This window comes from Aethalodelphis obliquidens, unplaced genomic scaffold (genome assembly GCF_003676395.1).
Source record: "Aethalodelphis obliquidens isolate GAN/ISIS:26980383/991018 unplaced genomic scaffold, ASM367639v1 scaffold11, whole genome shotgun sequence".
NCBI lineage: Eukaryota > Metazoa > Chordata > Mammalia > Artiodactyla > Delphinidae > Aethalodelphis > Aethalodelphis obliquidens.
In genome coordinates, this window is record NW_020837955.1 from 26,776,176 (window position 1) to 26,801,460 (window position 25,285).

The 25,285-nt window shown below is 35.3% G+C and overlaps 1 protein-coding gene across 2 annotated transcripts in view; it reads left to right on the top strand.

Moving 5' to 3' along the window:
* Positions 1-263: 263 nt before the first annotated feature.
* Positions 264-25,285, top strand: part of PDCD4 (programmed cell death 4) — a 28,604-nt gene continuing 3,582 nt past the window's right edge. Inside the window, exons 1-11 of one of the 2 annotated variants that reach the window (XM_027112563.1) lie at positions 264-424; positions 5,679-5,786; positions 10,403-10,663; positions 12,252-12,346; positions 13,425-13,538; positions 15,630-15,851; positions 17,403-17,500; positions 18,437-18,551; positions 21,081-21,188; positions 22,572-22,682; positions 23,367-23,506. In XM_027112563.1, coding sequence (XP_026968364.1) covers positions 5,744-5,786; positions 10,403-10,663; positions 12,252-12,346; positions 13,425-13,538; positions 15,630-15,851; positions 17,403-17,500; positions 18,437-18,551; positions 21,081-21,188; positions 22,572-22,682; positions 23,367-23,506 — 1,307 coding nt within the window. In that variant the 5' untranslated portion in view covers positions 264-424; positions 5,679-5,743. Of the gene's footprint in view, positions 425-5,678; positions 5,787-10,360; positions 10,664-12,251; positions 12,347-13,424; positions 13,539-15,629; positions 15,852-17,402; positions 17,501-18,436; positions 18,552-21,080; positions 21,189-22,571; positions 22,683-23,366; positions 23,507-25,285 lie in introns of both variants that reach the window. The other variant, XM_027112562.1, reaches the window with a different exon arrangement.

Below are 25,285 nucleotides of genomic sequence, written 5' to 3' on the forward strand. Positions count from 1 at the left end.
GGCCTGTGAGGAGAATGGGTGAGCGGCTTCAGCCTAGTCCGCAGCCCGATTCTCCCACACTTCCATCCCGCCGCACCTCCCAGCCTCCCCCCACTCCAGCCTCCCTCCCCGCTCTTGCTCCCGCTCCAGCCAGGCCCCGGAGCCCGACGCGCATGCGCCCTCCCGCGCCCTTGCCCAGCTTTCCACGTTTCACTTCCCTCCTATTCCCTCCGCAACTCCCGCTCTACCGCCACGATTGGCCAGAAGAGCTCTTCGCCTCGGCCAATAAACGCTGACCTGTCGCCTCCGTGTTACTGGGTAGAACAAAACAAAAACAGAGCGAAACTGGCCCGAGACGCTTCGAGGCGGCTGCAGGGGCTGAGGTGCTGTGTCGGGGCCGGCGGACCAGGGACGTGGACGAACGGCGGCGGCGGCGGCCTGAGGGGTCAGTAGCGGCGGCGCGGCTCACGCGCTTGGGACGACTGTGACCTCTCCCGCAGCCCCTGCCTCTTCTCGGAGGCAGCCGCTCGTTGGGAGGGGGAGGGGGCGTGGAGGCCGCGGCCAGGTCAGGTCCGAGCCGGCGGGGAGGGGTCCGCTGCCTCTTTGGAGCTCGGCAGGCCCAGCCGCGCCCGCCCCAACGCCCCGGGCTGGGGAGGCCTGGGCCCAGAGCGTGGCGGCGCGGGCCCACCGCCTCCCGGACCCCCTCCGGGCTTAGAGGGGCGCGCGGGGCGCTCGCCGGCGAGGGGCTCCTCGTCCCCCAGAAGGCCGAGTTTATATTTTCCTTTGGGGGTGGGCGTCTGGAGGCGACTTTCTGGCCTGACTGAAATCCTGTGAGGAAGGTTTGCGCCTTCCCCGCCCCCTGGCCTCCTTGGGGCCCCCGGCCCGTCTTCCCAGACCCGGCCCTCCGGCCGCCCCGGTCCAGCATCCCCCGGGGGTCGGCCTTGAATGGGTGCTGCGAGAGTCCCGGCCTGCGCGGCGGGGAAGCGGGCCGGGCCGCGGCGGGAGTGGCTTCTGGGAGGCGGACACGTGCCCGCCGCCCGGGCTCTGCACGTACTTCGCAGACCGCCCCCCCACCCCCCGGTCGGGTAAAGGGTCGCTGTTTAGTTTAAATGAAATTTCCAGGAGAAAACAAAGGCAGGAAGGGAGCCCCCTTCTGTGAAACGCTTGCTGTATAGGCTGTATTTGTCAATTTGGTGCTGCAGTGTTCAAGGGGAGGGTGTTTGTTTTTCCAAGAGCTTCAAAACTGCAGACGTCAAAATCGCCTGTCTCCCTACACCCTAGTGAGAACTGACCGCATAGCTAGCAACTGTGTGATATCTACAGATGATTAAAATGATTAAAAATGCACCTTCCTCTGGGGGAATATAAAGTCACCGCCTGTGTTTTTGTTGCATTTTCACTGTTAAATTTTAGAATTTTGGCATTCTTACTAATGTAAGGCTTTTTAGGAACCACCATTCACTTTTTTTTAAAAAAGGACCACTGCAGATGTGTTGTAAATTATTGGTATTTATGCCCTTAACTTTCCTTTATTCCAGGTTTATTAAACTCCTTAATATCTCAGCAAGCGTCTTTGAGTTATATTTTGATTGGTTTTTCTGTTGTAGTAATGAGAAAGGAAACATGGTTGCTAGGAGTGCAAAAATAAATGATATTTTTCTTTCCTGCTTATTTTTGCATCATTGTGGTCGAATGCTTTTAGCTGATTTTGTTTTAAAAGGCTAGTTAGCTATGATTGTAGCCCTGGAATGAATACAAGTAGTAGTTAATGTATGGCCTAAACTTGACTCCAAAAAAATGTTGAAGTGGTTTATGAGGTATATTTCAGGAAATAGATTTTTGGGGGGAGGTGGGGTGGGAAAGCCAGACTCTTTTAGTAAATGTCTTGGCAATTGAATACTTCTGATTGTATGTTTCTGTGAAACACACTGGAGAAATGAAAACAATGTTTAATTTCAGCCTTTTGTCTAACTTACAGTTTTGTTTTCTTACTGAAAATTAATTTTATGGTTTAGTATGAAGGATGTGGAGTTTAGAGTTTTTGCTTTACATTTAAGTTTGGGGCAAAAATTTTAAGGATTGTTAAGTAACTGGAAACCCTCATTACTTTGAAGAGAGTAAAAACAGGGAGCACATCTTTATCTTTCTGTAAACTCTTTTAAAACACCTGTGTTTCTATCAAGTGTGCCTGAGTTCTTGAATGTGTTATCATTGCCAAAAGACCCAGACAGGACTTTTTCTTGTTGTTGTGATAATTATTTAATAAAAACAAACCTGGTAAGTTATTTGTAGTCAATTACCTGATAATTTTCTTTGCCTGCCGTTTGTGTAATAGTTTAGGTATTATTTTTAGTGTTTGAAAAGCAGTATTTAAAAATTTGTTGTAACAGTAGGGGTCTGTGTTTTTGTAAGCTTCTCTCTGTTAACCCTAGAAAAGAGTCTTCCTGTGGGATATTAAAGTCTTGCGTTGAACTTGTGCAAACAGTAGTGGATTTAGAAGGTCTGGGTTCTAATCCTGGTTCTTCCAGTGAGCAGCTATCTCTCTTTGGAGAGATTAGTGATCTACCTTCTCTGAATCTGTTTAGTTGTATGCAAAGTGAAGTTCCTACCTCAAGATCGTTCTGAGAGGTACATGAAATAATGCGTGTAAAATTCTTTTTGAATTATAAAGGGCTTTTAAAACATTAGTTATAATCATTTCCTTTATTAGTTAGGTTCTTCAGAAAGTATTCTCTTGAAGATCATATTTGTAGCAAGAATGAAAATGATTTTTTAAATGTAACTCCAGTTTAAAAATCTCACACACGTATCATGTGACATTTTCACTCTCCTATAACATGTAATTCATATACTGAAATGAAACAAATAAGGCATTTTCAGTCCTGGAGGATACTAAATGTTTATGTTTACAAACTATTTTTGTATATATATCTTTTTTTATTTTTAACATCTTTATTGGGGTATAATTGCTTTACAATGGTGTGTCAGTTTCTGCTTTATAACAAAGTGAATCAGTTATACATATACATATAATTTAAAAGTCAGTTTTCCCTTTGAGTTTCAGGAGGCATCATATCGTCTTTCTAAAATGACAACTAACAGTAGGTTATGTTATATAAAAACTAAATGCTTTTTTGTAATTAGTTTATTAGTCATTCTTATTAATTTGTGCACTTTATATCTTAAAAAAAGGTCACACTGTTGCGGAAATGATTATAAGTGGCCGGAAGGACTTACATCTAACCTATGTTACCTAAACAGATAAATTCTTAAACAGATAAATACTTAAGTACTCTAAACCACTATTTAAAAAATATTTCCAGAGAGATTCTGAAATCGCATTTGGTTAAATCTTCTGGTGATAGTTTTTATGAAAATATATTTTGATAGTGTTTTTTTTTTTTACAAGTAACAGTTGATTTTTATCACTAATTGTCTAAATAAAAGGTAACTGATTTCATCAACCAGAACCTTCCAGCATTAATAATTTTTAAGCCATTTTGAAACCAAGGTCTAAAATATAGAGATGCTAATGTCATTGTACTTATTCCTTTCTTAAATAGGTAAGATTTAAAAAAAAAAAAAAGAATGGGTTTTTCAGATTATAAAAGTAATTCTCTCATTATAGAAAATGCTGATTTAAAAAATTTCTCCCAAAGGGAGCCCTCTTGCACTGTTGGTGGGAATGTAAATTGATACAGCCATTTTGGAGAACAGTATGGAGGTTCCTTAAAAAACTAAAAATAGAGTTACCATATGACCCAGCAATCCCACTACTGAGCATATACCCTGAGAAAACCATAATTCAACAAGAGTCGTGTACCACAATGTTCATTGCAGGTCTATTTACAATAACCAGGACACGGAAGCAACCTAAGTGTCCATCGACAGATGAATGGATAAAGAAGATGTGGCATATATATATATATATATATATATGGTGGAATATTACTCAGCCATAAAAAGAAACAAAATTGCGTTATTTGTAGTGAGGTGGATGCACCTAGAATCTGTCAGAGTGAAGTAAGTCAGAAAGAGAAAAACAAATACCGTATGCTGATACATACATATGGAATCTAAAAAAAAAAAAAAGGTTCTGAAGAACCTAGGGGCAGGACAGGAATAAAGACGCAGACGTAGAGAATGGACTTGAGGACACGGGGAGGGGGAAGGGTAAGTTGGGACAAAGTGAGAGAGTGGCATGGACATATATACACTACTAAATGTAAAACAGATAGCTAGTGGGAAGCAGCCACATAGCACAGGGAGATCAGCTCGGTGCTTTGTGACCACCTAGAGGGGTGGGATAGGGAGGGTGGGAGGGAGATGCAAGAGGGAGGACATATGGGGATATATGTATATGTATAGTTGATTCACTTTGTTATAAAGCAGAAACTGACACACCATTGTAAAGCAATTATACTCCAATAAAGATGTTAAAAAATTTCTCCTGATCTCAGAGTCTTAGAACAGTAATTACAGATGCCTACGTGATGAAATGGCAGATTTATCTGCCTTCAGATATGTTTTAGTGTGAAAAATAAGTCAATCATGTCTTTTTTTTTTAACCAAAACCACGTTGTTTGCATTTTAGAGTACTAGTTCTTAGAGTTCATTGGTAACAAACTAATCAATATCTATGTATAGCAGATTAATTATGAGGCCTGGTATTCCTAAAAAATTTGGAATGTGTATATATTCCTTTAACTTGAAATAAGCATGTAGAGCAAACATATCTTTTTCTTTTTAACATCTTTATTGGAGTATAATTGCTTTACAATGGTGTGTTAGTTTCTGCTTTATAACAAAGTGAATCAGCTATACATATACATATATCCCCATATCTCCTTCCTCTTGCGTCTCCCTCCCTCCCACCCTCCCTATCCCACCCCTCTAGGTGGTCACAAAGCACAGAGCTGATCTCCCTGTGCTATGCGGCTGCTTCCCACTAGCTATCTGTTTTACATTTGGTAGTGTATATATGTCCATGCCACTCTCTCACTTCGTTCCAGCTTACCCTTCCGCCTCCCCGTGTCCTCAAGTCCATTCTCTATATCTTTGCCTTTATTCCTGTCCAGCCCCAAGTTCGTCAGAACCTTTTTTTTTTTTTTTTTAGATTCCATATATATGTGTTAACATATGGTATTTGTCTTTCTCTTTCTGACTTCTCTGTGTGTGACAGACTCTAGGTCCATCCACCTCAGTACGAATAACTCAGTTTTGTTTCTTTCTATGGCTGAGTAATATTCCATTGTATATATGTGCCACATCTTCTTTATCCATTCATCTGTCGATGGACACTTAGGTTGCTTCCATGTCCTGGCTATTGTAAATAGAGCTGCAATGAACACTGTGGTATATGACTTTTTGAATTATGGTTTTCTCAGGATATATGCCCAGTAGTGGGATTGCTGGGTCGTATGGTAGCAAACACATCTTTTAATTCCAAGTTAAAGGGGTGCTTTGGCACATTCAGAAATACAGGCTTTTTTTTTTTTTTTGACACAGATAAACTTATCAAGAAGATTGAAACCAAATGTTAATTAGGGGAAGCTCTTTGAAAGTAAAGTGAATGCTTTAAAAAAAATGGAATTATGTGGTGATTTTTTTTTTTAACAGTCTGAGTAAGTAAATTGAATTTACGTTAATTATATTGGTTTGGAAGATGTTGAAGCTTTTTTTTTTTTTTTTTTTTAAAGAAATAACATCCCAGAGGAAGAGTTCCATTTGGTAATTTAATCAGTGCAAGTGAAATTAAGGAACGATGGATGTAGAAAACGAGCAGATACTGAATGTAAACCCTACAGGTAAATAATATCTTGAAGGAACCTTGACTGTATTGTGAGCAAGTTTCAGGCCATACCAAATTTTATGAAAACTTCTTTACTTTAAAAACCATCTTACTCATGCTATAAGAAAACAGGTCATATTTTAAAAATCAAGTTTGTGATTCTTATTTTTATGAAATTCATCACATGTTGTATTTTTCTGCCTGTCCTTTCACATTTCATATGTTTATTCTCCACTATTCATAATAAACTATATGGTGTAGAAGAGAAGAAGAATAGTGAACCTGCTCATTACTGTTCTCACATGAGCTAGTTAGTGGTCTTTATAATATAAACTATTGGTATCATTGATATCTTTCCTAACTAATAATCTGTATATTATAAATTAACTGTGTATTTCCCCTGATTTTCCATAATGCTTCAGTAGTACATTATTATCATAAAAACGGTTTTGTGGAATATGTCCAAAAGCTAAATAACTTCAGATCACTGAAAATGTATATATAGTTTTCAGAATAATCTTTGTAGAGAGTTAATTAGGATTTTGAAATAGTCTCAAGAGTGAGAACTTTTCATGTTGGTACACTTTAGATAATTCTTTGCTTGATGGTTAATATTGAAAAAATCTCTGTAAATATGTTTAACGTATTTCATTTTTTAATACTACAGCTTCATTTTTTCAGTGACTTTAATTCACTATTGTGTCCAGTTACATAGTTTTCTTTGATCTGAATGCATACTTTGAAGTTGAAACTTCTTTGCTATTTTGTATTTACGAACCTGATTTAAAGTGTACTAGAAAATTATAGTTGAAAAAATTACAATAATTAATGATTATTTTGGTGCTGCTTTATATACAATAGCTGTATGAGTACTTGTTTTTTAGGATTACAAATTGGTATCATGTCCCTGCTTCATTGAGGTGAGAATGGTAATAATAAAATTTAAGAATATATTTCACAGATAGGTAATTGTTTCTTCTCTGCACTGTCTGGTATAGCCAGTAGTCACATATGGCTGTTGAGCACTTGAAATGTGACTTACCTGAATTGGGATGTATCGTAGGTACAAAATTACATACCAGATTTCAAGAGACTTGGTATGAAAGAAAGAGATGAAATCCTCAGTAATTTTTTCTATTGGCTACATGTTGAATTGATATAATGGATCTATTAGATTAAATAAAATATATTAAAATAAATTTTACTTGTTTCTTTTTAGTTTTTAATATGAATACTGAGAAATTTAAAATTACGTATTTGGCTTGCATTATATTTCTATTAGATGGCACAGCTCTAAGTTTTATACTTTTTGTTTTCTAACTATAACAAGTCCTTGTTTTAATCTTGTTCTTGATGCCTCTGCTGAGTACTTCCTTAAATACTTCAGTACTTCGATGAGCCTAAGGGAGACCTTCTTTGCAATAAATGCTTCCTGTAACAAATAGTCCAAGCCAGACAGACTAGTGTACTAATTCCAACTTCTACTTTTACCATCTCTGTTACTTGGGGAAAGTGGGTTATTTGCTTTGACCTTCAGTTCTTCATGTATAAAGCTGGGATTATAAATACCCTCTTTATAGGTTTATTGTTAGGATTAAGTGAGATACCGTGCATGTGTGTCATACCCATAGCACATATTATGTATGTCACAAATGAAAATGAGCTAATATTGTTAATTATATAACTCAGTGGACCAGTAATTGAAAATGTGATCATCTGGTACTGTGGTGTAATATAAGTTGGGCTGGTTATTGAGATGTCAGAGAATTCAGAAAGAGGGAATTAGTACATAGTAGAAAAGAAGTCACCAGATTCTGTACTCAGGGTTTTTATCTTTTTAATTTTGGTCTTCTTAAAGTCAGATCAGTGGTGGTTATGGAACCCCAAAACTTAGGTGAGTATGAATAGCAGAATATAAAAGAGCAGTTGATACAAACATGGGTTAAAAATTATAAGATCTAATATATAAAATATACCTAGATGTGTCTACTGTTGTAGATACATAAATGTGTATTTGAAAGGATATTAAAATAGTTGAAGAGAAGAAACTGAAGTGTAGGACATATGATTGCTTGAATACTTTAGTACTCTGAGGGACATTTTAAAGCATTCTAAGAGAGGCCTTTATCTTCTGGATCAGTTGTGGCAGCTTACCTTAATTGTAGAATAATGAAAGCAATATGTTAGAGGTAGATGTTTAATGTTTTCTTCAGTCATCCACTCTTACATGAAATGCCATCTGATTTGTCTGGTCTCTGGTCTTTCCTTCCCTTTCCTCCTCTTCTTTTCTCTCTTTGTATTCATTCCCTTGTTGCCTATTTCTTTAGCTGTCACCACTCTGCTGTACTCTAGCTTTGTATTTTCTATAGTTATAGTCGTCTAAGATTCAAATGTGGGTTTGAATCCTGGCCACAGTCCTTTTTAGATATATAACTTTTCTATGAAACATTTTCTCTCTGAAAAATGAGGATAAACAGCTTCATTATAGAGCTTTGTGAGGATTATAGACCATGTATGTAAAGTGCTTGGAACCTGATACAGTAGGTAACAGTACTGATGGTAATGATAGAAGAAGTAATACGACTATTATGACTGACTACTGCTACTGCTGTTACTACTAGTCATAGTAGTTTAGTTATGATGATGTCTCAAACTGACCCTCCTAACACTGGCTTCCTTTCCTAGTCTAAAAATTTTTAAAACACTGTTTTATTCTTTATTCTCTTTGAAAGCCCTTTAGTTTTTCTTTGAAAGTGTCACTTTCTTATTTACCCCAAAGTTATTAACCTTGCCCTTTCCAGTTAGTTTGTGACTGAATACTGCAACATTTTCTTAGCTGGTCTCTCATTTTATAATTTCTCTTTTTTTTTAATATATCCTGTATTCCTCTGACAAACTAATTCCCCCATCATCTACCTATGGTATCAGATCTCAGCTCTGACCATTTGAATGTGGGAGTGGTCAGCAGCTATTCTAGTGATACGGGCAAGATCATGAAGGACCTAACATTGCAATGTAATGAGTTTACACTTCATTTCGACCCAATAGGAATACCTAGGGTTTTCAGTGGGAGAAATCAGTCTCCATGCAGTTTGGAGAATGGTTTGAAGACTGAAGGCAGCAGACTACTTATGAGACTGCCGAAGTAATTTGGCTCTACTTAATGTTTTGTTTGTTTTTTGATTACCACAGGGTTTGTTACTAACTTTCATACTTTTTGTCAAGAATTGTAAAGATTTTAACACATCTGTGCTTCTTTTTATAGGTTGATTTAAAAAATTTTTAGTTTCTACATATTATTACTTAAAAAAAAAACATGTTAAAGCCCATGCATATAGACTTGACACATCCTAATTATTAGGAATATTTAAAAACATTTGAGGGATTCAGCTCTGAGTTGAGTGAGTCATAATGAACAAAACTTGGGCCCAGGGATAACTAATTCAGTAGCTTTCTGACTTAAAAAGTTTTTGGAGTAATGCCCAGTGTCTCCATGTCATTTGATCTCCATTGACATTGGAGTTGATGGTATAAAGGATACTCTGCTAGGTGCTGAGGATACAAAAACTACAGTATAGGCATGGTTCCTCTTTTGAGGCTTATGACTTATTTGGAAAAGCAATGACATATAAAAAGAATAAAGTGATTTCCATGATGTGGTAAATGAGCAGTGTATGAGTGTTATTGTGGCTAGAATTGTTAGGAAAGTTTTCATGGAGGAAGTAAGACTCCAGCTGTATATCCTAAAGGATTTTGGTAACTGAAAAGAGCAGTGAGGATGACATTCTAAATGGAGGACCTTTGGGAACTCCTAATGTTGCTGTCTTTCAGGGGATAATGTACAAATCTTACACAGTCTGGAAGATTTTCAGAGAATGGTAAGTAGTGTGAGTCAGGTTTGGAGAGATGAATTAGAACTTTGAGATGATGGCTTTCTTTGAAAGCAGTGAAGCATCAGCAGTTTGGCACAGTAATCGTATATGATCACGTATTTGCTAAATGCCTTTCATGCTCTTTGGATTAGTACTATTTTCTAAGTGTCCACAATTAATTATGAGGTATTTGGCAAGTTATTTAAACAGTCTTAGCCTTAGTTTCCTTGTCTGTATAAATAATGTAGTAAATAGCTCTCAAACTTGTGGATAAATGACAAAGTGCCCAGCCTAGTGCCTGGTAAATAGGCATTCTGTAAATATTAGTTTATCTACCTTCCCTAAAGATCCTTAGTCTTTTCTTACTATCTCCAATTGCTTGACTGTCTTAGCTCATAAAAGTCTCAAAGGTTTTGTACTGTATTTGGTTGTTTATATTAACGAAGGTTTTATGATACAAACACATGAAATAACATGCTTTCAGTAAAATTTTTCATTAACATTCAGTGCCTTAGTTCATTTGGCATGGTAATGTGAAAAGTACTACTAGTTTGTTGTCATGTATAGGACTGAGCCATATGAAATTGCCAATATGTGACTGTAACCTACAAAAATGATAATTTCATGTGATTCAACTCGGTATAACTTATGACTATAACTGGTATAGCAGTAGATGGTTAAAATACTTAGAATTCTTTTCCTTCATTTTCTTTTTAAGAGCCTGATAATTTAAGTGACTCTCTCTTTTCTGGTGATGAAGAAAATGCTGGGACTGAGGAAATAAAGAATGAGATAAATGGAAATTGGATTTCGGCATCCTCCATTAATGAAGCTAAAATTAATGCCAAGGTGAAAAGGCGGCTACGGAAAAACTCGTCCCGGGACTCCGGCAGAGGCGATTCCGTCAGTGATAACGGAAGTGAAGGCCTTAGAAGTGGAGTAACTGTACCAACCAGTCCAAAGGGAAGGTTGCTAGATAGGCGATCCAGATCTGGGAAAGGAAGGGGACTACCAAAGAAAGGTTAGTATATACCACGTCCAAAGACACAAATGGAAAAAATATTATCTGATTATTATACTACAGTTTCCTTGTTCTAAGAATGAGAGAAATTTAAACAGTGATAATGTTAAGGTTTTACGGCTTGTATATGTTTTTACATAGTAATAATCTGAGGACCATACCACTTTTTCTTTTAAGTTGAACCTTTTTTTCTTGTTTGAGTAGATTAGTTTTCTTGAGCAGTACTTTATCTCATATTTCCAGCAAAATACACACCAGTGTTCTTCACAGTTAAGAATTGTGCATGTATTCTCTAATTCTGCTTGAAAGAAGTAGGGCCAGAAATTCATCATGTCTATTATCTAATGAATCTAATTAGTTATGTCCATTGTTAAGAATACATGATAAATATAATTTGACTGGTAATATCTGGGTCAGAATTTTAATAATTTTGTAGATCTGGTTCTGAGTTCTTTTCAGGTCTGTTTGTTTTAGGTACTGGAGTGGAATGGTCTTGTTTCACTGCTGTATCTCCAGTGCCTGGAGTAGTGACTAGCAATCTGGGTACTTAAATATTTGTTGAATGAGGGGTCTGTCAGCCTCTGTCTGTCATAGAATTTTGATGCAATTTGGAGATTTCACCAACTTCTAAATGGTGGGAGCTTCAAATTATGGCCTAGGATACTTGTAAAATGTTTTTGTGCCCTGTCAGAAATTGTTATTTTTGTTGAATGGCTCTGCAACCATTGGCTGGGTCAAAATGAAACCCAGTTATCAGATTCTGTTTTGCTCTGGTGGCAAGAATTATACTCTATGTGTAAAATAAAAACCTCCCCCCCCCAAAACTGGTGATACTGTACAAGTTCTTTAAAAATAATGCAATATACTGAGCTTATAAAAACATTTCAATACGTTTATTTAGTAAAGCAACCTTGAAAGTTGGAATTGTTAAACTTCTGCTGGTGAATTTGTATGTAGAGAAGTAGAAATGATGATTAGTTCTGTTAATGCTTCAATAGCAATTAGTTATTTGTAACATATTTCTAGTTGTGAAGTATTTGTTTCTTTTTATATCTAAAGAGTATTTGACTTTAAAACATTTGATGGTGGTCAGTGTACTTCGTTTTTGAATAATTTCTCCCTTGTGGCGTTTTCCATGCCACATCTTTCTGGCTCAGCATATTTCTTTTTTGTTGTTGCTGTTCCCAAGATATGTCAGATAGAATTTAGAGCTCCACTGCAGTATCACTTGCCTTGAGGTCGCCACTACAGCTATTTTTCTGATTTTTTTTGTTTGTTTGTTTTTGCTTTTATTTTAAAGCACCTGCCTTTTTAGTTTTAACTTTGTAGGCTATTTCAACTTGTTTTTCTGGAAATAGGTTATAAACTATGTAATATTTAATCATTACTGAAAAATCAGTGATCTGAATAAAAAGAGGCTTAACATATAATTCTCAACTGGCAAAATCACTAGCATAGAAATTAAAATACAGTTTTTAAACTGCTATTGAATTAACACCTGAACATCTAGAATTATTTCAGATTTCAATTAAAATTTATGAACTATGGACATTATGCACTCTCCTTTCTCAGTTCTAAACTTTTTCAGGTGGTGCTGGAGGCAAAGGTGTCTGGGGTACACCTGGACAGGTATATGATGTGGAAGAGGTGGATGTGAAAGATCCTAACTATGATGATGACCAGGTAGAAGTGTTTTACTTTCTGTAATATATACTTAAAATACTTATAAACTTTTTGACCTCATGTTTGTAGTATACTCATACATTTGTCAAATCATGTATTCTATATGTATAGTCTATACCATTCAAATCATATATATATATAATTTTATAATGTGTGATTATAATTTGTGTGATTATCTGATATGTATATGAGTGTGTATATATGTGTGTACACATATTACACACATTAGTATGTATATCTAAATCATATATATTCAGTCCTTTCAGACTGTCAGGTTAATTTTGGATTAGAAAACCAAGTTAACTGATAGTAGTGTATGAATAATTTGCACTTGGTTTCTGAATTTAATAATTAGACATGGAAATATTTCTAAGGGAACATGAAAAATATATTTTAAAACCAGTAAGATTCAAGTGCTATAAAATCTTTGCTAAATGTTCTAATTTTAATATATAGTCTTGAAAGACTTGAAAGTATGTTGTTAGACTGAAGCCAGTCACGAGTTGCATATAAACATTTCAGGGCTTTTTTTTGCAGAGAAGGGGGATAGAAGATTATTGGACATCTTATTCTTTTTGAAATTTCAGTTGAATAATGCTTTTTCCTTAAGAGATATTTTGGTCACTACAACATTGATTTTTGTTATAAGGGCTTTTTTATTATCATAATACTAATCATGAAGGCTTTGGCTCCTGCTGTTTTTTTTTTTTTAAGTGAAGTTTTAATGGAACTACTAGGTGTGATAGGAAGCTTAAAGCTTTTTGGTCACTGAAGTATTGGTTTTGTGGGAGAGAGAAAAAAAATTAACAGAAGATATGGGGGATCAGAAGCAAGTCATATATTTGCTGTAGTTAGTGGTTTTAATCTGTATGTTGGTTTATTGTATTCAGATTTTATAAAAGAACAGTGACATAGATTCTGTTTTTATATTATACAAGTGATCAAAGTATGTAGCATCTCTTTTTCTTGCCCTGAATGGGTATTACTAACCAGTTGGAGTATAAAATTGTGAAACAATTTCAGTTCATCTGAATATTTTGTTCTTTAATTTATAACTTTCTGCCCCTTCCCTTTCCAGGAAAACTGTGTTTATGAAACTGTAGTTTTGCCTTTGGATGAAATGGCATTTGAGAAGACTTTAACACCAATCATACAGGAATATTTTGAGCACGGAGATACTAATGAAGTTGCGGTAGGTTTAAAGTTGAAAGTATAATTTATTTAATATAGGAGAGCAGACACTGTTAAAAGCAAAACAGCGTATTCAGAATGATCTTGGATCACTGAAAAAGTTTAAGCATTTTCTTATGCATAAGTGAATTTCTAACTAAGAAATGGACTAAAATTTTATTTAGACCACTTCTTACCTATTTGGGATCAGATGAGGGCTCTGTGCCATTTTCTTCTCTGAAAAATGGCACAACACAATAATTTTTATAATTATAGCATTTTTATAATTGATAGTTTATAAAATATAATTAATTTCAAGGCATTTATGGACCTTCTAAAATGTCCTTAGGGATCTCATTAAAAATGCCTCAGTTCCATTTTTTTGACATTCATTTCAATGCTTAGGACTAGAATAAAATTTATCTTTGTACTCTGTCCAGAAAAGAACACAGATACAAAAGTTTGGAAAAGAATGCATACAGAAATCAAGAGAACAAATGTGTGGTGGTTTTTTGCTTTAAATTTATATATTTAATTAATTTATTTAATTTATTTAATTTTGGGCTGCTTTAGGTCTTGGTTGCTGTGTGCGGGCTTTCTCTAGTTGTGGTGAGCGGGGTCTACTCTTTGTTGTGGTGTGCGAGCTTCTCATTGTGGTGGCTTCTCGTTGTGGAGCACAGGCTCAAGGCACGTGGGCTTCAGTAGTTGTGGCACACGGGCTTCAGTAGTTGTAGTTCGCAGGCTCTAGAGCACAGGCTCAGTAGTTGTGGCACATGGGCTTAGTTGCTCCGTGGCATGTGGGATCTTCCCGGACCGGGGCTCGAACCCATGTCCCCTGCATTGGCAGGTGGATTCTTAACCACTGCACCACCAGGGAAGCCCCACAAATGTGTTTTTGAAGCATAATTTGTATGGGAACATTTACTGTGTTACAAATTGTTTGTAAAGTAAATCTAAAAGGGTAAAATTTAATTATTGGTCTAGTTCAGTAGTTTAGTATTACTGACTTAAAGTAATAAAATTGCATCTCCATAGAAGATTTTTATAATTTAGATTCTTTTAATTCAGACTGGTTTTCTTTTTTTTTTTTGTGGTACGTGGGCCTCTCACTGTTGTGGCCTCTCCCGTTGCGGAGCACAAGCTCCAGACGCGCAGGCTCAGCGGCCATGGCTCACGGGCCCAGCCGCTCCATGGCATGTGGGATCTTCCCGGACCGGGGCACGAACCCGTCAGCAGGCGGACTCTCAACCACTGTGCCACCAGGGCAGCCCCTAGACTGGGTTTTCTTGGTTTGTCTGATAATATGAGGTTTGATAGCTTTGAGGTTTTGTAGGAATAAAACCAAGTATTTGTTCAGCTTACCTAACCGGTGTCCTTGTTAGTAGTCGTTACTCTAAGTAACTGAGTTACAAGTTAGTCTCTGTGGTCATACTGCCTATATTCCACTTCCAACCTGGGCACTCCTCTGGGTGCCCTCAGCAAATACTTAATTTTTCTGTGCTTTGGGTGTGGTGAGTATGATGATAATACCTCCCTCAAAGAGTATAAACTAAGGTGGCTGTTACAATTCCTGATACACTGTAAGTGGTCAGTAAGTATTAGCTGCTGCTATTATATTTTTTAAGAGAAAATTTTACTTTATCCCAGCATTTAAAACAATAATCCCACTTAAAAACAGTGGTTTAAGATCTCATTTTAAACTTTATATGAAAGTATAAATATTTGGGTGAAGGGAGTATAAACAGCTTATGATAATGTAAAATGAATTTCCCTACAAATGCTCATAAAACACTATTTCTAGAAGTAATAGAGTATAAGGCAGAGGGTTAGTTAACTCCTAACACCAAACTTAGCAATACTATGTAGTTTAATAAACTATTTTAGGTGTAGTTCACATTCTTGATTTTAGTGATGTTCAGACAGTTGAAGCTTAAAGTGGATCAGTATTTATATGTAGAAAAAGATGTATTTATCTTATCCCCAAATTTTGAGTGTTTCTCTGATTTTTTCCAGTGAAGGAGAGAGAAGGATATATGGGTAATATCTTGATTTTTTTCAAAAATAAAATTAAATTGAACTGTAGGCAGTGACATACTTTTTTTTTTTTGAATAGGAAATGCTAAGAGATTTAAATCTTGGCGAAATGAAAAGTGGAGTACCAGTGTTGGCAGTGTCATTGGCATTGGAGGGAAAAGCTAGTCATAGAGAAATGACATCTAAGCTTCTTTCTGACCTTTGTGGGACAGTAATGAGCACAAATGATGTAGAAAAATCATTTGATAAATTGTTGAAAGATCTACCTGAATTAGCATTGGATACTCCTAGAGCACCACAGGTTTGTATGATTCTTCCTCTTGTTCATTCTCTCCGTCTACTTCACTTGCAAGTATAGAACTAATACATACTCCTAGGAAATTTTATTAGATGAAAGAAGAAAAACTGGCCCATACTCCCTGTCACACAAAGATAGCCCTCTAATGTTTTAGTGTATTTTTCCCTAGCTGTTTTCACCCCCGCAACATAGTTTTCATCACACTGTAATTTTATATCTTACTTTTCCCCCCCATGCTCTGTATAGTTTCTAGGTCATGTTTTTTTTCTGTCTGTATATTCTCTATTACATGTAGTTAAGCTGTTTCATGAGCTAGGATTTTTAAAAAACGTAGATTGTTATAATTGAGGATTGAGTTTGCTTCACTAATGTTTATTATAAAAATAATGATAAATAAGATTGTTCCCTTTTGTAGCTTTGTGGGGAAATAATTAGAAAATTCATGACTTATGTATGCTTTTGTTGTTTAGATTCTGTTCAAAGCCTTTTACTTTTATTAGATTTCATACATGCTGACACTATAATATGACTTTCTGGTTTGAAATTGAAAATGTGTGAAATCGTTGCTATTTACCTGAGCAGAGTTTTAAAGCAAGGTAGGAGCACTTAAACATTAATTTAGGAATAGACTATAGGTAGGTTAACATAAATGCTGTTTCTGTTTTACTTTCCTGTGACAGACAGTAAGTAGTCTGTGTCAGTATTGAGCTGTGATTCAAACATGAATTTTTTTTCTTTTTATACAATACCCATACTTTAAAAAAAAACTGTACATAAGTTAATAGTCATTATAGAAGTTTTGAAAAATAAAAGGCAAAAGGAAGAAAGGACAGCAAAAATAACCACTGTTAACATTTTGGTGTTTAAATCTTCTGTTCTACTTTTTGTGGGTATATATCAGTGTATGGTTTTTACATATCCTTACGTTTTTTGTTTTAATAAAAAGTGGAATCATACTGTATATGTTACTTGGTAAACTTGATTTTTCTTACACCATAAAATGTGGTAAACATATTTGGCCACACGGTGTACCGTCTTACATATATACCATTCAACCACACGATTACTGTTAGACACTAAGTTGTTTCCAGTTTTTTTAAGAAATAATGCTATGAAAATACTTTCAGATAAATATTTGTGCACAGCTTTTCCCCCTCAGATAAATTCCTTTAATCAAACAGTTTTGAGAGACCATAGTCCAATTTTTTTCTTTCCAGAAGAGATGTTTCTCTTGACTATTAAGTCATTGACTTACTAGCAAGTATTTTTGATTATATGCTATGTTTCAAGCAGTGTGCAACGTGTTGGGGATTCAGTAGTGAGCAAAACAGATATTTTATGCCCCCATGGCTTTTAACTTGAAGGTTAAGATGTGGGAGTGTATGCCAGGCATAAACAGTAGGTGCTAAATAGGTGTTTTTTGAATACTCCAACATGTCTTAGGTATTGACTGTGTAGTTCAACCAGTCTTTATCATTTATGTTTTTAGAAATTGTGTCCTATAAAGCTTTATTTTAGATTTTTTTATATAGCTCTTTTTTTTTCTTATTATAGCTGGTGGGCCAGTTTATTGCTAGAGCTGTTGGAGATGGAATTTTATGTAATACCTATATTGATAGTTACAAAGGAACTGTAGATTGTGTACAGGCTAGGTAAGTAAATTAATTTTTCTACTTAGACTTTCAAAATAGGGGAAAGTTCTACAGGATTCTGTTGAAATGACACTTGAATTAATCAGACTTTGTGGATGCCTATTTGTCATTTTTGTGTACTCTTTACCATTAAAACAAAATTGAGAGATTCTTGACATGATATAACAGAAAGAAGACAGTACTATAATGCAGAAGTTCTGGGTTTTAGCTAAACTGTTAGCTACCTTTATGTCAAGCCACTTTTCTCTCGGCCTCAGTTTCCTTATTTATAAAATGAAAGGATGGGACTTGGAATGTTTTTTAAGGTCCCTTTAGGTTTTAATATTCTGTAATTATTTAATATTCTAATAAGATGGACAGTATTAACAAAGGAGCCCTGTTTTCAATTCTGTATTTATTTGCTATAGAAATCTTAGGAAATAATGTTTTTCACTTTTTTCTTTGGTATAATTTTAAGCTAAATGTGATATTTGGGAGTTATGCTCAGTGATTTTTCATAACTTCCTGGAAACTTAGACTTGTACTTAGCCATGTCTTAGGTTTTCACAGGTATAGATATTAATTTTCTAGGACTACTTCAGGTCAGAGTGGCATGGTTGCCCTGGTGGAAAGGCATGGATCTATGTAAAAGTTAGTTTTAGGTGAAACATTCCTTCTCAGGCTAGATCAGTAATTTTGAAATAACGTTATTAGACTTTTGTTGACCAAGAAATGGAAATGAGTGAGAGAATATTAATATGAGAAGCAACTTTTTTTGTTCCCAACTTTTTATCTTGAAAAATAGTTTTTTAAGAGACTTCTGAACTTTAGGTTGCTTTTATGTTATATGAAAGCTTTTAGTGTATATGGGTTTTTTTCCCCCAACTTCATCCATAATTTGGTCAATCTCAAGCATGTCCATATGTCAAAATTAACTTTTTTTTTTTTTTTTTTTAGAGCTGCTCTGGACAAGGCTACCGTGCTTCTGAGTATGTCTAAAGGTGGAAAGCGCAAGGACAGTGTTTGGGGCTCTGGAGGTGGGCAGCAGTCTCTTAACCACCTTGTTAAAGAGGTAACTACTGGGCATTGTCTTTAGCTTAAATTTATATGTATTCTTCAGGGAAACAAACTCTACCCTCTAGCTGGTATTGTTGTGGACAAAAATTAATTTCAGTCTTATAGCTGCAAGTGGAAAATGGAATAATCCTTATATATTTGGATTTATGCCCTTTTGCTATAAATTATACAATAATTATATAGTCATTATTAAATTTTTATGGTTTCTCTGACTTAAACTAAGACTGTGTTAAGTTAAAGGGGTTTTCATGAAGAAGGCTGTGTAGGAACCTCAGAGGAATACCTAAAGTCTTTTTCTTGGAATGTAAAATTTTTCAGACTGTTGAGTTTCTGTTTTGTAGTTATTCAGTAAATGTCCATATTTATAAGAGCAGTTTGAAACTGGGTGGTCTCAGATTGTAAGTTATGCATTATGAACACTAGAGTAGATCAGAGTGGTAGATTTTTGTAGGGAAGTTCACTACCTGTATGCATTCTTTAAAAGAAAAAGTAATTGGTTTTTGCATTAATACCAGATTTATTCTCTCTGGATTTTTTTTTCTGGCAGCAAAGTGATATTCTATAATAAGAAACCAGAAAAAGTAGTTAATCCTATTTGAAGATTTTTAAGAAAATTAGAAGATTTATATAGTACATGTGCTTCTGATTTTTGAGTATAATCTTTCATGTGACTATAGTTTTGATATTTAATAAATATTTTAATGATATGTATACCAAGTTTGAGTGTTAAGGAGCTCTAAATATTGTTAGAGCTTTGACCAGTTTTGTTATATGTTATATGTTAAGGTAGATGAGTTGGTGTTTGTAATGTCATGATTGCAATATCTGTTTTAAAAAATTTTTAAAGTTATTACAAAAATTGAGGTATAAAAACAGTGGAAGTACCGGAGCAGTTCAGCAAGAAAATAAAGGCATCTAAGTTGGAAAAGAAGAAGTAAAACTATCTCTGTTCCCAGATGACATGATCTGTATACAGAAAATCCAAGTGAATTCTCAAAAAAAACAAAAACACCAAACTATTATAAACGAATTCAGCACAGTTGCAGGATACAAGATCAGTGTACAGAATTTAATTCTAGGTCTTTTGTACACTAGCAATGCAATGAATGGTCTGAAATGAAATTAAGAAAACAGTTGCATTTGTAATAGCATAAAAAAGATTAAAATACAAAGGAATAAATTTAACAAAGGAAGTGCAAATCTTGTGCACCAAAAACTGCAAAACACTGTTGAAAGCAATTAAATAAGGCCTAAATAAGTAGAAAGATATCCCATGTTTATGGACTGAAAGATTTAATATTGTTAGGATGATAATGCTTCTCAAAATTAATATTTTGAGAAACTGCCGAACTGTTTTATGGTATGTGAATTATCACAACAACAAAAAATGGTCACGATGAAATTGAAGTAAAACTACCAATATATAAGGTTGACATTATTTGGATATTCATTTATTTTACATGGAAGGATGAGTTGGACAGAGAGGACTTTCAGAAATATATACATGTATTTATAATTTATCGTTCTCAACAATGCATGGAACCCAATGGGAAACACTTAAATACTTTAATAACAAAGTTAAAAAACTAAGTGATGTAATTTAAATAATAAATATATTAGCTTATAATTATAAAGTGAAAATACTTTATTCAAGTAACATGCTTCAAATATTTATTTTCCTAAAGCATAATAGCAATTATTCATCAAGATATATTCTGTTGATCAAATTTTACTATACTTTTAATGGAAATACATTGTAGAAGTTGAAAGTAGAACATACTTAAATGAGATTTCAGTCAGCCAATATTCATTGAGTGTCTACTAGGTGCAAAGATTATTTTAACAGGCGATGTATAGGGGAGGACATTCCTCGTTGAAGTTCTTGTGTTGAAAAACTTCTTTTCTCTGGAGCCATAGATGTTCTTGTGCAACTTTCAACAGGAGAGTCAAGACTTGCCTCCTTAGCTATAACTGGAAGCTGAATTACTGACGAACGTTTTAAATAATGGTCCTCAAATCTTCAGTTGTAGAGAAAAGAGAAAACTGCTTTGGAAATCTTTGCCCTGTCTAGTAAAGCCCTATTATCTCTCATTTTTTGGCTCCCACTTAATGTCATGCCGATGGAAATGGGTTTGCACCACTTTAAAAATTCATTTTGAGACTTTCAGTTAGTGCCCTCTAGTGGTATTTAAGGTCCCTTGTTTTACAGGGAGCATTGAAGCATTATGGTCACAACTCAGGCCAAACACATCTTAAGTCTACTCATCGATCGCAGTGGATTATTGAAACACACCGAAACACTGCATTACCTTCATGACTATGAACCATTTAAAATTTGGGAATTTGCTTTTTAATTATTAAAAAATTCTGTTATGATAGTGTCATGTCAAGACTATTCTTAGACAACTGTCTGTGACCTATTTATCATGTACTATATTGAGATGAGGGTAAATAAATCCTTAGGCAAAACAGAATTTTTTAAAAATCAAGAATTCTAACACATCTCAATCTTTAAATCTAATAGATTGTTATGCTGCTGAAAGAGTATTTACTCTCTGGAGACATATCTGAAGCTGAACATTGCCTTAAGGAACTGGAAGTACCTCATTTTCACCATGAGCTTGTATATGAAGTAAGATTACTTTGACATTCCAAAAAGAATTATTAAGTGTTCGTTTTTGCACCACAGTGACATAATGCTTCTTTAATAACATACATTTTTGTTTTCTTTAAAAAATTTTAATATTAAGGGGGAGAGGGTTTTACAATTTTTTCTTTTTTTATCAAGGTATAATTTAGAGTAAAATATACTCTTTAGCTGTGCAGTTCAATGAAGTTTTGACAAATGTATCAAGTCACATAATCACTATCTCAGAATATGGAACATTTCCATCACTTCCAAAAGTTTGGGGCTAACCTGCTCCCCTACCACTATCATCTCCTGGTAACCACTAATCTAATGTTTGTCCCTATAGTTGTGCCTTTCCCAGACTATCAGTCATATAAATGGAATCATACTGTGTGTCTGACCTTCTTCAGGTAGCATAATGCTTTTAAGATATGTCCATGTCATTTTATGTAACAGTAAATTCACTTTTTAGTGCTGGGTGATATTCCATTGAATAGACCTACCATATTGTTTCCAGTTTGAGTGATTATTAAAAAAAAGCAGTCATGAATATTCACTCACAGGTTTTGTGTGGACATATCTTTTCATTTTTCTCAGGTAAATACCTAGGTGTTGAATTTCTGGATCATACAGTAAGAGTATTTTTAACTTTATAAAAACATTCATATTCATGATACGTACTTTCCAGATTTTTCCTTTATTTTATAATATCTTTATTAAAAGAATGTTTTCATTCCAGAATATGCCCCCTTAACATATTGTATTAGATGTTTGGCAATATGTTAACACAGTGCATTGGCTTTAATTTCTATATAGCATCTGTCATTTTATCTCAGATAATGATAATGCCAGGAGGTTTGAGTTAAATGAAAAGTACTTAGATAATGTTTAGCAGTTCTAGATTTAAATCTTAGCCTTGCACTTCTCATCTGTGTGCTTTTGAGTGATTCATTTTAACTTTTAAAGTATTAGTTTCCTCATCTTTTATTATTTATTTATTTATTTCCCCCCCCGACACACACACTGTATTTTATTTTTACAAGAGATAAATAAACTGATACCAAGCAATGTAAATGGATGATCTCAACAAAAGCAACAATGATTACAACTACTGAATATGAAACACACTCATATTATGTCATATGACATTCAGTCCAGTAATCCTCCACTGCAACAGCTCCTTTACTTTGCAGTGATAATTAATTTGTATATTTTTTGCCTCTGAGTCCTTGTTGGATTTTTTTTTATTCAAACAAAGTCACAAAAATTATAATCATCCTCATCTATACACATATATACACATATTAGAGATGAGAGCTGATAGATTTTAGGAGTAGTTTCTTATATGAAAATGAGCAATAATTCAATCATTTATTCCATTTTTAGGCCATTGTAATGGTTTTAGAGTCAACTGGAGAAAGTACATTTAAAATGATTTTGGACTTATTAAAATCTCTTTGGAAATCTTCTACCATTACTCTAGACCAAATGAAAAGAGTAAGTATAACATTATTTTGAACAATTTTTAGACTTACATCTTAAATATATATGATTGAATACAGATTACGAATTGTCAATGAATTTTCTTTTAGGCTTGTGTAGTAATATTATGCCTATATATATATATATATATATATATATATATATTAATGGTACTGTTTATGTTTGAACCTCTTATAACTATTTCCTGGAAAGTAATAAATACTCCAGTATTTTTGAACCTGTATTTTGAAAAATGTGATGTGTATGTGTTCTTCAAGAGTTCTAAGATACGATAATTTCTTTTTTATATCTAGAGAGAAACATGAATTTCTAACAAATTTATAAAGTACTTAATTTATTCCTATTTAAAATTGTATGCATTGTTATTAAATATTGGTGAGGTTCTTACTTGCCTTTTATTTTTTAAAAATGTAGTAAATGTATTATAGAGAAGTAGATGGGGAAGAAATGTGTCCAACGTCTAATGTCTGCCTGAAGCTCTTTTGAGAGAACAGTTTTAAAGAAAATATTCTGTAAAAAAATAGACTTACTCTTTGTACTTTTCGAGGTTAGGATCTGACTGCAGTCTAATTATATGAACATTTGGCCTTAAATATAGATTGATAATAGTGATGGATTGTATGGCATTATGTATTTTATATGGGCTAACAACTCTGTATGTAATTCCATTGTTTTTAGGGTTATGAGAGAATTTACAGTGAAATTCCAGACATTAATCTGGATGTCCCACATTCATACTCTGTGCTTGAGCGATTTGTAGAAGAATGTTTTCAGGCTGGAATAATTTCCAGACAACTCAGAGATCTTTGTCCCTCAAGGTACTTTGTTTATTACTTTCTCAACGTGAAATACTGGCTGAGGTGCTTGGGAGGGCTAAGCTAATTTTCTGTTATTCCAGCTGTGTCTGAAAAATAATAGTATCTTCCCTGAAGTCACTCATCAGTGAAAATCATCTGAATTTATGGAGAAACAAGGGTGAAGCTTATTTTGTTCTCTTGTAAATCTGTATAGGACTACCTCATGAAGCCACAGTTCATTGGAAGGAAAATAATTTTGTGGAGTAGTTCTGTGTACCAGGCTCTGTTCTAAGTGGTTTAAATATTATTTCAGAGTAGATATCACCAGTGAGATGAAAAAATTGAGGCTTATGGCAGTGTAATGTACCTTTTCTAAGGTCACGGTAGAAGCCAAGGATGGATCCAGACTTTTTCTGGCTTTTAAGATCTAGGTTCGTTCCTGTATTTCATGTGGGTTCCTTTTGCTCCCTCATAGAATGGAGAATTGGGACTGATTGGATTTTACCGCTCTAGAAAGTGTGTGTGTGATTCTTTCGGAGGTATTATATATGTGCTGCTAGGTTCAAACTCCTTAGGAGTTGATGAATTTTTTTTGTTATTGTTAAAGCTTATAATGAAGTTTGTATTGTAATAGATATAAAAGTTTAGCAACAGCTAACCCTCTGGTCTGGGTCTGTTTTATATTTTAAGTTTTTGTAATTTTTATATGAAGAAGTTTCAGTCTTTATGTATTTTTATGTAAGTGCACTGTGAGAATTAAATCTCAAAAAATACTTCCCGATAGTGTCCTTTGCTCTACAAAGTTTAGAAGCCATTAAGAGAGAAGAAAAAGATAATGGTGGAATATACATTTTAATGGCTTTGATAAAAATGTTTGAAAATGTAGATCTCTACTTTGGTGATGGCATCATTGATGTACTGATGTGCCAAGTGGTATACATCAGTAACAACTGCCAGCTTTGACAAGGCTTTCTGCTACTTGCTGCTTCATTTCCAGCCTTGATCTCCTAATATTATAGTGTGAAGCCTTTACGTTCAGGAAAATATAGCTGGTTTACATTTAGACTTAGTATGAAAAGGAGTTAACTTTGGCACTGGCTCTTTTAAAAAGTTTTTCAGCCTCTATTCAAAGGTCTAACTAGTTACTTCTATTGTGGCTTTACTTTCAAGGATCATTTGAAGAGATGTCTAAACCTTCTATGTATTCCATAGAACTTTCACTTTTTATCTCTATCCTTTTGCTTATTTGGACGGAGTGCACATTTATGTGTGACCTTGAATGCCTGTGTGTATTGGTCTAGGGTCAGAGAATAATAAGGGCTAATCCTGCTCAAGTTCTGTTTAGCACTTACTGCTTTAGGCTGCTGTTCAACTGTTCCTCTTGGGCTGCTGTCACTACATGTAGCTAGTGTGTGGTTACATTATAGAGGAAGGTCTCTTGAGTTTGAAATAGCAGAAATCTCAAAATGGGGCATATGGGACTTCCATATGGGACGTCCAGTGGTAAAGAATCCGCCTTACAATGCAGGGGACATGGGTTCGTTCACTGGTCGGGGAACTAAGATCCCACATGCTGCGGGGCAACTAAGCCCGCACACCACAACTACTGAACTCGTGTGCCTCAACAAGAGCCTGCGTGCTGCAAGCTACAGAGCCCACGTGCTGTGGAGCCCGCACGCCGTCACTACAGAGCCCATGCACCCTGGAGCCCGCGCACCACAGCTACAGAGCTGATGCGTCCTGGAGCCCACGAGTCACAACTAGCGAGAGTAAACCCGCATGCCACGATTAGAGGGAAGC